This window comes from Syngnathus scovelli, chromosome 11 (genome assembly GCF_024217435.2).
Source record: "Syngnathus scovelli strain Florida chromosome 11, RoL_Ssco_1.2, whole genome shotgun sequence".
Classification (NCBI taxonomy): domain Eukaryota; kingdom Metazoa; phylum Chordata; class Actinopteri; order Syngnathiformes; family Syngnathidae; genus Syngnathus; species Syngnathus scovelli.
Genome location: NC_090857.1, coordinates 9,998,739 through 10,011,799, shown reverse-complemented (window position 1 = coordinate 10,011,799; position 13,061 = coordinate 9,998,739). Strand labels below are relative to the sequence as shown.

At 42.1% G+C, this 13,061-nt stretch overlaps 2 protein-coding genes across 3 annotated transcripts; one reads left to right on the top strand and one right to left on the bottom strand.

Moving 5' to 3' along the window:
- Positions 1-3,716: 3,716 nt before the first annotated feature.
- alas1 (aminolevulinate, delta-, synthase 1) lies at positions 3,717-7,559 on the bottom strand. 2 transcript variants are annotated; one of them, XM_049732771.1, is made up of 11 exons: positions 7,392-7,559; positions 6,751-6,965; positions 6,496-6,678; positions 6,274-6,405; positions 5,976-6,195; positions 5,541-5,725; positions 5,283-5,462; positions 5,019-5,183; positions 4,348-4,616; positions 4,111-4,273; positions 3,717-4,021 (listed from the first exon to the last, which is right to left on the bottom strand). In XM_049732771.1, exons 2-11 carry the CDS (start codon positions 6,953-6,955, stop codon positions 3,861-3,863), a joined length of 1,863 nt encoding a protein of 620 aa, XP_049588728.1. In that variant the 5' UTR covers positions 6,956-6,965; positions 7,392-7,559; the 3' UTR covers positions 3,717-3,860. The 2 variants fall into 2 exon arrangements, with proteins under 2 accessions (XP_049588728.1, XP_049588729.1); XM_049732772.1 differs by having other exon boundaries at positions 6,280-6,405.
- Positions 7,560-8,451: 892 nt separating this feature from the next.
- On the top strand, positions 8,452-12,202 carry LOC125976837 (protein shisa-4). The gene is made up of 5 exons (XM_049732773.2): positions 8,452-8,617; positions 9,369-9,522; positions 10,467-10,603; positions 11,475-11,729; positions 11,805-12,202. The coding sequence occupies exons 1-5, from the start codon at positions 8,548-8,550 to the stop codon at positions 12,023-12,025; spliced, it is 837 nt and encodes a 278-aa protein (XP_049588730.1). The 5' UTR covers positions 8,452-8,547; the 3' UTR covers positions 12,026-12,202.
- Positions 12,203-13,061: the final 859 nt, after the last annotated feature.

Below are 13,061 nucleotides of genomic sequence, written 5' to 3'. Positions count from 1 at the left end.
GTCAAAGAGAGGAGAAAATATTTGACTTAAATGTTGCCTAAAGCATTTTTTGTTATAATTTATTGTTTATGTACTTCATATAGGGCTCATATCTTGAGTGTATTATCATTTCACACTGTTTAAAGTCTCACAAACTTGCTTTTCTGCTCAATAAAGCAGGAACATTTCAGTTCATTCAAAAAATCTATTGTGTTTTTTAATTTTTGGACACACCTTCCGTCTGAGTAGCTGTCAGAGCCAAGAGGTAGTTTGTTCTTCCACAGCTTTAAAACTGATTTAATAGTTCACTTTGCAACGCAATGCTTTTATTTTTAGCAACACAACAAACCATGTTCCATGAGGAAATTATGGGCCTAATGGAATTTGAAACGTTTGTCTTTTGAATTTTGAAGATTGTAAAGAAATATTTCACCTAAAAGAAAGTCAAACCTGTTTTTTTTCACCAGCTAAGCACAACACAATGCTTCTATTATAAAAATAAACATCAATCAGGTTAATTGTCAAAACATGACAATTGTATAAAAAATAGATGTAAAGTCTTGGGTTAGTAATGAAAAAACATTGTGTGCAATGACAAAACCTTTGTACAAAAACTAAAACTGCTTTTTTTCTCTTCGCAAGAAGAAATTTATCTCACTTCCTCTTCACTGAAAGTCAACAAGAAGAATTGATGAAAATCTATCCCGTAAAACGACTTTTTGACTTGATCCATTTATACCGAAGGTATGTTTCCTCCTCTACATCCTTGTTCCTGATAAGAATTCAAGCAAGTGCGACCAAAGTCTGACAGCCTTGATACTGGAGTGAAGGTTGCGTGCTACAACACCAAAATAAATAACAAAGGTCACATAACAACAGCAGTGTGGAATACATTTATTTACTGTTCAGTCAATACAGTCTCAAAGTAACAAATGTGATGGACCAAAAAACATCTTGTGGGGGTGGATCAAAACAAAGACATGAAAGGCTAGATAGAGATGGGGAGGAATGTCCAGCTGGGGAGCCTGGAAATTCGCCAATTTCTGTCAATGAGGGACCCGCAAGGACGCTGTGATACAAGTGCCAGGGAGGCCTTGCTGTGGGGGTGGGCTGAAGGTTGATGCTGAGTGCTGTGTCCCAATTCCAGGGGGCCCTGCACGTTCACAAGCCCATTCAGTATGCAATGTTAGAATGTAATGGGAAATTCTTGACCAACATTTGAGACATGGTCATGACTAAATTGCTGTTAGAACAGACTTAACATTTGGGTAGGCCTGGTCAATCTTGTGTGATCCCCAACACAAAAGTTTGGTTTGAAAAAAATTTCCAGTGAGCCCCCAAAATGGACAGTGGAAAATATTCACTTCCCTGTCATCACCATATCATTCCATTTTGAGTCAATTTGTTTTTTTTAAATGAAAACAAAAGCAGTGTTATTAATATTGAAAAAGAAGTCAGACTAATTAAAAAAGGTGCACGCACATCATAGCATACTTTCCATAGTTGAAAAGATTAAAATAGAAATAGCATGAGAAGAATTCTCGTCCGACCGGTTAGGCGATGGATTTGTTATGACCTTTGCAGGAAGTGTTAATTACACTTTGTTGTAGGGACTTTTTTCATGATGCCACAACAAAACCAGGCGTGTCATGAGTATTTTTCTTTTCCTCGTTTCCTTTTGCAACACATGCTGTAATACAATCTCACTTGCCCTCCAAGCTTCTTTACAAACAGTCACTGTGTAATTTCCTCATTTGTAAACCGTAAGCACATGCAAAGGTAAACTTTTTTTACACCAGAGCGTAGATTGTAAATGCCATCGTAAACAATGATTCATTTTATGGACACAAATGTTATCAAGCTGAGGGGAAAAGCAGAAGTTGACGGCGTGCACGAAGTGGACACATTCCAGGAGGCTTTGACTTGTAATCAGGAAGGACAGTTGCACGCGATGATACTAAAACGTTCAGACTGTTTGGTTGAAAAGAAGGATGTTGTATTTTTCACTATTTGAAATAATTCCCAGGTGTCTTAATATACACTTATACCAAAATACCTCAAGCCTCATCGATTATAGCACAATAGTCACCCGTGCTGAAAATTGCTTGTTCTGAAGGGCCACTCCTTTGTCAAATACAGAATCACTTTGCCCCATTTTCCACTGCGTTGTACTTTTGTTACCATGACGACTAGGAGAGGCACTGAGAGGTGGTCCAAAAATAAAGGGATTACCAACTGTGAAATGCAACCGTGAAGATGGTAAGCATAGATTGTAGTTTCACTCCAGGATGCAGCACGTTATCAACAAGGTGCTGAATTGCACTTATTTATTGCGTGTTTGATAAATAAATGCTTCCCTCAAACGCCCGCCCTTTTCTAGAAGGAAAATAAAAACGTGGGCAGTAAGTGCAATAACCATTTTCACTTGACATATTAAATTCCAGTATGATCCCCCACTGGGAGTTGAGTAAAAAATTGCTACCTGCTGGTGTTTGTGTATATTCGATAATAGCTTTATGACAATTTCGCTCTAAACTAAACTATTTTTTGATGAATTAAAACGAAACAAAACACAGAGCGACTTCTGAATAGAACACAAACCAGTTTTACTGGTACAGTGTTCACGTCACCTTACATCCTAAATGTCCTGACTTGTTTTTCATTATTTCCTTAATTGTGTGATTATTTTAACCTAACCAGAAATGTCGATTTTCCCCCAAATTGATGATTGAGATAATGTTATGCTAGTATTTGTAATGCACACATCCATGTTCACACACCCGCTAAATAAGTAGGCTACCTTTGAAAAAGGAGTGTGAAAGTGAGCCCGATGATTAGATCTAGCCCAGTTTAATGTGTGTGCATGTGTGTGTTGCACGGCGCATCTATCTTCCTTATGTTGTTGTTTCGCATCTTCATGTTTTTCTGTTTGGATCTGGGTTGAGGGGGGGGGCGTCATGTAACATAGCAAAAATTATGTCACTTCACACCGAACAGTGGGTTAGTAGGTTCAGTCAAATGTACTTATGTACAATCAGAAACTCAGAAGCCTTGTTTTAAAATGAGGTTGTTTGCTCACAATATGGTCAAATTATGTCAGTTTATGTATTGATGCTAAAATGTGCCAAGATTTTGCACCATTTTGAGCATTGTGTTCCATTTCGATAAAGAACATCTTTAATCCCACAGCAACCTGAATATGCTTCAGTGGATAACGCTGGCTCATTAGTCACACACAGATTCATGTGGCGCCCACTGAAAGCGTGAAGAACACCTAATGGGATTGTGACATGACACAATTCATGTGCTCGCGACTCATACACTGTTCATGACAGTGTCAAAATGACATTTTATCAATCAGTCACAGGCGATAGTTTGCTCTGGCACTCGTTTCCTATTTGACATTGTAGATTTGCATGTTACCTCTCCAGGCAAAAGTTCAACCTTTGTTCTCTAAACCAGTGCCAAAGAAGTGGGTGGCTTGATTATAGCCTATAATGGAAGAATGGATGGATGACGTCATTTCATAATTGACTTGTCATGTCAATTGGCATTTTCATCTCCTTTTGTCTTAGAACAATTTCAAGTTCATCGCAAGACATGCTTTTTGCGACAGTGTTCTGTTACCCTGATGCATATAAATGTGGTTTAAAACTTTGAAACTGACTTCCAACCAGATACAAAATATGTTATTTTTTCTTTGCTTTGCGACACTTAAGGAATTCACAGACCACAGACATGTTCCATCTTATATTTTATTACGTATATATAATATTTGATCATAGAACATTTTGAATAATGTGTTTAAGAGGACATATAAAAGATAATGCGACTGAGAAAGGACATACAGGTTGTCTAGAGCCAGCTTTGGGTGGGACTGGTTACCCGCGAGCCGAGATCGGGTGACTGAGGCCGTTGAAGTAAGACTTCTCTCTCTCGCTCATCACCTCAAAGTGAAGAGGCTGCTGGCAGAAGGTGCACTCGGCCGACGAGTGGGGCTTCAGCTCAAGGCCGGCCTCCTTCCATGTGTGCACCAACCTCTCTGCGAAGAGGGAAAAAAAAAAGGAAGGTAGAGGTTACCAAACGTTGTATAACAACATCCCTTGGGTTGAAATTGCATAACCGACTTACCAACAAAGTATTTCATCATCTCAGGGCTGTGGTGAGGTGTTGGAGCAATGCGCAGAAGCTCATCCCCTTTAGCCACAGTGGGATAGTTGATGGCCTGCACGTAGATATTGTGGCGACTCATCATGAGGTCACACACCTCTGTGTTCTTCTCAGCGTTAGACACCTAAGAAGTAGAGCAAAAGGCTTAAGTTCCAGTTTCAATTTTGAAACCTGGCAACTCATGTCCCGTGAATTTACCCGAACTGGGATGATGTGGCTTGGGCAGTGTACCACAGGCAGCCCAGCGTCCATCAGCATCTGCCGGAGAAGCTTGACGTTGCGCTGGTGCTTACGTCTCAGCGTGCGACCCTCCTCGCCCTTGAGCACCTGGATGGACTGCCGGGCACCGGAGAGCAACATCGGCGGCAGAGAGGTGGTGAAGATGAAGCCGGCGGCGTACGAGCGGACTGTGTCCACCAGGGCGGCGGTGCTGGCGATGTAGCCGCCGACACAGCCGAAGGCTTTGCCTGGAAGACGACGAGCATTACAGATTGCAAGAAGACACTATCCACTGGAAATTAATTATTATAAGCAGTCTCATTTAAAAGTAATAAAGACTCTGCTGGTGTCCAAGTATTTCCATCTAGCTGAGTAAAGCATATTACAGATTTTACTTTGGTAGTTTTTACGTCACGTTTTTGCTCCTGGTCTCTGTCCAGAAAAGGTGTTTATGTTAAAGTGCACAGATGGAAATGACAATGACAAGAGCAATTCAAGCCTCTGGTCTCCTAGCAACAGCAGGGCAACGAGGAGCTGCTTTAAGCCCGTAAACATATTGGGTGACACGGCCGAGGTCACAGAACGAAAGGATATTTGTTCAGTCTTGCATTTAGAAGAAAATCAGCGCTAAGTAGACATGTCATGCTGACCTAATGTCCCAGAGATGATATCCATCTTGTCCATGACCCCATCACGATCTCCAATTCCACCTCCCCTGGCTCCGTACAGACCCACGGCGTGAACCTCGTCAACAAATGTGATTGCGCCAAATTCGTGGGCCACATCGCACATCTCTTCGAGCGGACACACAGCCCCTGCCAGGGAAAAAGAAAGGGCCAAAGGTTACACTACTTTTTTTTTTTTTTTTTAAATTACTAAAAAAAAAAAAAAAAAGGGGAAGATCTGCAACTGACCATCCATAGAGTGGACAGTCTCAAATGCAACAATCTTTGGCTTGCTCGGATCTCCCTTAAGCAGCAACTCTCGGAGGTGAGAGACGTCATTGTGGCGGAAAATGAACTTCTTGGCACCACTGTTCCGAATTCCCTGAATCATCGATGCGTGGTTGCCTGCGTCAGAGTAGATCTCGCAACCTGCGACAAATCAAATTATCGCGATTGAGTCATTACACCAAAGTATTTACAGTGAGAATTAAGTTGATGAAAAATAACCTGGCAGCATCTTTGACAAGGTAAACAGGGTGGAGTCATTGGCCACAAAGCAGGAAGTGAAGAGTAGCGCCGCATCCTTTTTGTGGAGGTCAGCCAGCTCTTCTTCCAGTTCCACGTGGAACTTGCTGGTGCCGGAGATGTTCCGAGTGCCTCCTGCCCCCGAGCCGTGCTTTTGTAGTGTTTCCCTGGAGGGAGGCAACAAATCAAATTCTCATTGATCATTTTACTTTGAAAATTCCCTGCGCAGTGAAACGTTTTGGTTTGTTGACCAGCATCATGGAATGGATTGTGTTTGACTTGATGTAAACTGAGAAGACCAACTATCACTACGGCCACATAAACAATGGAGGTATTGTAACCGGGTGTCGCTTTCAAATGACACCCCGTCTCTATGGTTTTAGTAGGGAAGATGAGACAACACGAGTTCAAACTCACATGATTGATTGAACTACACGAGGATGTCGACTCATGCCCAAGTAGTCGTTGCTGCACCACACCGACACCTCCCTTTTCTCCTCCAGGGAGCCCGTGAAGTCGTCGGCCATGGGGAACTCATTGGCCAGACGGTTCACAGTCTTGAACACGCGGTACGTGTGGTCGCTTTTCTTCTCTTCGATCTTCTTTTCGAAAAAGCCGTCGTAATGGAAGCGGGACACTGTTGGGAAGAAGAGGACTTGCTCGAATGCAGCAATGGGACCCCGAGCGGTAACACGTTTACTAATCCTAAACTCACACTTACAGCTGCTTGGCAAATTGTCCTGTAGCAGGTGGGAGACCATCTTAGGACGCTGTTTGAGGAGTGTCTTCATGAGACTTTCACTGGTGCTGGCCAAGGATGGCTGCTTCAGCTGATCAGGAGACACTTCTAGAAAAAGAAAATGAACAAATGGAGGATGATTATCACCATGTTTCTTCTACAGCCTTCTTCCAAGGTCATTCTCAAAGTGACTCTAACCTTTCTGGACAGTGCGGACTTCCTGAACATCTTCTTGGAACTCCATGCCGACCTGGCGAACCACGCTGCTGTTCTTCTGGCCCATCTCCGCAGCCAGGAACGGGCATTTGGAGGCCACGGCCTGACCAGATGGCACAGTCGAATGGCCTGAGGGCAACTTGGCCTCCACCTTCGGTTGGGTACCTGAAAATGCGAGCAGACTTTAGTGAACCAGTTCCACCCAATAATAATCATGTCACATAATCATCATCATACCTTCAGTGGTGTTATTCTCAGCCCTCTGGTGATAGGAAGTGGACGAGCAGAGAGCTCGCGCCAGAGACGGCGCCATGGGTTTGGAGGCCAGCTCCATCATGATGGGGCAACGCTGGGCGTAAACCACCAGTGAATTTCTGGGCTGCTGCATGAAGGCCTGGGGTACACGAGCCAGGAATGGACAGCGGCGCACTATGACATCCATGATGATCGTTCTGAAGGAGAAGAAACAAATGGGAAATTGACATATGGACTAACATAGATGATAGTGAATTTCTATTTAGTAGTCAAACCCGTCTCAATTAATAAAATGTGTCATCTGTATTGTTGATTAAAATCTTGACAGTCAAGAGAAATGGAGAGAAGGCAACAAAAACAGCAGTCTTGCTTTCGGTCGGCTTCAAATTCTTCCTGGTATTAGATGTATTATAACAGATTTTTTTTTCTCGGCTTGTTGATTCTTTTACACATCGACAAATACTGTTGATACGTAACGTACATTTGAACAAATGAAAATGGGTGAAAGAGCGCCCACAATCCTTATCCTAGTTTGACCTGACTTCGTCTTAAGCAACTATTAGCCATGAAGCTACAAGCCGGACTAGGAGTGATGGCGGCGGTTGATGGAAAAAAAATCTCACCAATTAAAACCTTGCTGGGCAAAATGACAATGTTGGTCCTTTGAGTCGAATCGAAGAGTTGTCGGCGTGAAGTTCACGATGGATAAGAGAGCCCGAAAAGTGACAACTTCGTTATCCTACACTGAGGACGAACGAGAAGGACGCGGATGTGCAGCTGCTTATAAGAGCGCTTTGGGGGCAAGCCTTACTTGACAAATCTCGCGAGATCCCGTCACGTGTGACTGTGCGTCATCGTCGTCATATAATTTTTTCTTCAGCCAAGAGTTTCCAGGAGCAATATTCTTGGCACAGTACTTAGAAGACCCGTGTTTCCTGTAAAGTCAATTTATTATCCCCAAGATGCTCTGCAAACTCTTTGCACGTGTGTGCGTGTGTATTTTGTTGGAACGTTTTTCTGTTAAAGGCTGGATCTTTAATACATATTTGCCATATTTAAATGGCCATTTTGTCCAATCGTGTGTAGCGCCCCCAATAGCACTGATGAAAATGATTATGGCTCCCTCTATCATTTAAGTTGCTCAACCTTGTGCCAAAGGGAGTCATCTTTATTTACATGCAGTTTTGTTCTGGATAATTCCTCCCAGTGTTGTCAAAAGTTTTCGCGTTGTTTTAGTAATGTTTTGCTGCTCTCTGCAGATGACCTTTAGAATGACACTTGCTGACTGCTGTTGACATCTTGTGTAAATGAAAATTTGGATGATGATCTCCCTATTCTTGCAAAATTTACTCCCCACCCTCATACACAGGTACGCTGCCTTTTTACAACATTAAAAAACATGCACGTTATCAGACTCAATGAGCAGTTTATTATATTCAACACTTTTTATTTTTTATTTTAGACGCCGACTGAGCGGAAGTCTCAAGATCGAATGACGTCACACATGAGTCATCTCCAAATTATATATTCTCCCCGCCCGACATTTGCTTGGAAGATGTTAAGAATAGTAAGAACATTTAAAAGAAAAGGAATAAAAAGAATAAATAGAAGTCACCGCCCCTGACATTTTTGTTTGGTGGTTATCAAGCTACCAAAAGTGATGGCGGAAGTACAGCGGAGTGAGACACATGCTGGTGGATGTATGCACATAGACGATCTTCAGGCCGTCGCTTCCTGTTGTGCCCCATCCTGGCTGTGCCATATCTGTAAGGAGCAACCATGGCGTCAGGCCTCCCGGGTGTCGTCCTCTTGCCCTTACTATGTGCCGTTCTGGCCGCCTGCGTATCGGGTAAGTTTGTAAATAAAGTCAAGTAAATGACAATTGATGGGTACCGATGTTGTTTTAGACACGACGCTTTTTTTTGCGTAAAAACGGCTTGAGAAGCCTCCTTCGAAAAGTCTGATCTTCGTTCATTATGTTAGCTACCTAAATGAAACACCGCGCATGGAATTTAAATATTGTTTCCAATAAATGTCCCTGATATGTTGTTTTTATGGATGGCCTTGTTTGCTTGGCAGCGATTTAGTCAGTTTTGTTTTCCCGAAACAGAAACTCGTAAGACACAGCGCACACCCTGACCATTACATTAGGTACCCCTATCAGGATCTGTACTCAAAATCCTGCCTCACATTGATAAAGAATATTCAGTAGTTTCTCATTAATGAACTTTACCCCCCCCCCCCCCCCCAGACACCTTATTAAAACCGAAATGGTCAAATCTAATTAGAATAACAACCCATGCATGAGGAAAATTTTAACCATTTTTTTTCTACCTTTCTCCTACCGTATCACGTGATTTAACAATTTGTACACTGAATTTGTTTCAAAATAATCTTTCCCAGAATGTTCAGTACTTGCCAAGTACGTACTGACATGGTGAGCTATCAGCAATGTGCTTTTTATTGATGACGCATTTATATTCTTTGGAAGTAGTTTTCCTCTTTGCATCAGTGCTTGAACATTATTTTCCAGCCCAATAAGTGACGTACAGACTTCTCATTATTCTTGTGTTGTTTTTTTTTTTTGTGATGTGTTACAGCGGACGATAAAGACTGCCTGGAGTACACAGACATCCTTGGCGCGTTTCATCCATACGAGCAATGTAAGCTAGGATTCTGCTGTGGTAACTGCCACTCCAAACGGTGCTGTAGGGATAGCTTCCTTCGATTTACAGAGGATAGCCAAGAGCAATGGTAATACACACCCCCACCATGAACTTAACCAAATGACACTGTGTATGACATTTAGATTCACTCGTATCGCCTTAAAACCTTTCAAACCAACAGGGAATTTTTGGGTAATATTTTGAAATGGCTTACAAGTGTAATTATAATTTAACCTGTGTTATGGGATCCAATGAGATTACCTTTTCTCATTAATGTCCCCTTTTTTTTATTTTAAACAATCATGATTACGCTCAAAATAATGATAACAAAAAAGATTTACAGTGTTGTTTATTAAAATAGTTTCTCTTCAGTTAAAAAAAAAAGCTAAACAACGAAAGCGCTAAACAGTACGAATGGCTCTAAAAAAAAAAAAAGAAAAGGAAATCACTAAAGGAAATGTTGCCATAGGTGAGCAGGAAGGTCTCTGCTGGTGCAATCAAAAAATCATTCAAAAATCAAAAGAAATGTAACAATCATAGAAGTGAGAATGTGACACCACACTTTGATCTTTTTTTTTTTTTTTAGCAGAAAACGACAAGCTTCTGCAGATTGGTTTGCCAAAATCAACCAAAGAATTAAAAACATGAATCTTTTTAAGGGTTTGATTTCACCATTTTCTGCATTGCATTTTAACAACATGCTGATTAAAAAAATATGGTGTTGATAAATATCACCTAATGTGGGACTGGAACAGAGTAATCCCATTTCTAATCATTTCAATGGGCAACATTACCTCGATTTATGAACGTTTTGAGTAAAAAAAATGGTGTAGGAACTAATTAACTTTGTTAATAAATATTCCACTGCATAGGTTTTGTTACACTTTTCAGTTTCACAATCAATTGTGTTGTTCTGTGGTGGCATTGCTACATATTGTCCAATTTTTTGTCATTTTTATTATCAATAATAATACATTATTTATTAATTGTCACCATAATACAGTCTTTGCTTCTTTGTTTTTCTTTCATTAGTGAATATGATTCACTCATGGACAGCACCCCGATGTTGGGTTCTGTGATTGGTGGTGTCATCTTTATGGTGGTGGTGCTCATAAGCTGCTGTGTGTGTCCCTGCTGTTGCCTGTACAAGATATGCCGCAAGCCGCGACGTAAGTCCGCTCACACCCCGTCATCGCGAAACATTCACTGCTGTTGAAATGGTCAAGTTCCTTTCTCTGGACCATTTTGATCTTTACAGATTTCAGAAAGACTGTACTCTGAGCCATTGTCCCTTTTTTTTTTTTGCTCATTTCTGATATCTACTAGTGCACTTGGGCAAATCATTTCCGTCAGCCGGATTTGAGACTCATTTTGAACTTGTGAAAACCTGCAATTGATCTTCTAATGCGTAACCATTCAAAGTGACGTCATATTCCCCCCCCCCCCATGACTCAGAGTCATACTTAGTCATACTGTGCAGTCTGTTGGCCCGTCGCCCACATGATTGCAGTTCGTGTTTCTAAAATGGAAATTCCCACTTTTCCAGCCTCTGTTTGAATTTGTGTCTCATCACTTTGGGTATAAATGGAACTGGTAACAACATCAAGAAAATTCACTCCTGCTGCACTCTTACTTCCTCTCAGCTGCACATAGTTTGCCCCCAGAGCAAGCGAGGGGTTGGTTAAAGTACAGCAAGAATGTTAGAGCTCCACCTACTGTGTCTTTTGTCTGTGCACGTGTGGATGACTCATAGTCTCCACGGCAACCACATGAGAAGCATTCAGGACCATTCCAGCACATCTACAGGAAGTGGTCATGAAGGCCTTGGAATGGGTGGATGGGGGAATTGAGCAATGACGTAGTGGTAGGATCAACTTACACACCCATTTTCCTTTTCAAATTTTATGCAGAGAGGGATTTTTCATCTCGTATTTGGAGTTATTTCAAGTCAATGTAAAAAGTGGGATTGTTGTGTTCTAAACAATTCTGTGTTTTCATTGTTTTGGAAATGAGTCTTTTCTTTCTGTCCTTCCTTCACAGCGGTAGTCGCAACTTCCACTCACACCACCGTCGTGACTAACACCCCCCAGCATTACCCCCAGCAACCCATAATGTCGCCCGGGCAACCACAAGCCTACCCGGCGGCCCCTTATCCAGCGTACCAGCCTGTACCGGTGCAGACGGGATATGGCCAGCCCATGCCACCTCAGGGATACCCGCAACATCCCATGCCCGCTATCCCTCCCCCAGGACAGCATTACACACCGGGACCGCCGCCAACATATATAGAAGCCAGTGAGTGTGAAATTTGAATAAGCCCCCAAAAGTGTCACTAACTTGCTGTATGTTTCTGTACGTTCTTGTGTCCAGCCGGCCCGGCCTACCCTCCCAACCCGATGCCTTACAGCCAGGCTGCCTTCACCCCCGGCCAGCCGTCTTACCCTCTGCAGCCCCCTGGGCAGCCTCCTGTGCAGCCCCCTATGCAGCCCCCCGTGCAGCCCCAGCCCAATGCCCCAGCAGCCCGAGTTGACTACCTGAATCAGCCGGCGTACAACCCAGATTTTGTCTCTCCACCACCCAAGATGGGTTAACGGCCTCGTCGAGCTTGCTGCAACATCCTCAAAAGAATTTTTACTGTTTTTTGAGTTCATCATCCAGCCGATACAATTATGCACAAGAGGTTCGTGCATGCCTTTTTGGGAATTGATCTTTGCCTTGCAGTTCTCAGGAAGCAAATCCGGATTTCTTTTTTTTTTTTCTTTCTTGAACCTGACCGAATTCCTTAGTTACTGCAGTTTGAACTATCTCGGCCATCTTTAGCCACGTTTGAATATTTCAGTGTTACAATTGGACCCGTCATCGTCGTGTTCTCTCGTGCTGACGTTGTTACTGCCGCTTAGTCTCATTTGGCCTTGTCATCGTTACCTGCTCCTATCGTTCGCCAGTATAGTTATGATGTGTAACCAGAGAGAAAACTCATTTTTGGGCTGTAATTGTTATATTGTAATATGTTTTTGTGCCAGTCGGCCTTTTCCCTCAGGGGGTTTTCAAAGTGTAGGACGGTGAGAATCACTTTAGAGGACTTTGTGTTACTATTGATAAGATAGTAGCTAACATTGCATAAATTCCAAACAGGTACCGTAACAGTATTGTATTGACTTCATTTTTATATCCCTGTAAATTAATCCCTCGAAGAAAACAAAAAATCTTTTCTATTTTCCTTCAACATAGCCAAATTGATCTTAACAGATGTTTCTTATAAACCCTGAAGTGAAGTCGCGTCCCTTACTTGAAAACCGCCGTCTTCGACCAAAACAAGTGTCTCTTGGAATAGTAGTGGTCAGTCGATTGTGGGATGAAAAAGAAAAAAAAAAAGTTATGTGTTTTAAGTTTCAACAATGGTGGAAAGTATTTGTTACAGAGTTAAGAGCTCTCGGGTTAAAAGGGAATATTCATTTTGTGATGCGCAAGCTGGCCGTTATGTGTGCACTTGTATTTCTGCTCATGTCCTCCATAAGTTTGTTTTTTGTGCAACCTTAGGATATTTCAATTGTTCCAACTGGACGCAAATGTATCAATGCATTAATAGCAAAATAACCAAAGTTCTTTTTTTTTTTTTTTCTTGAT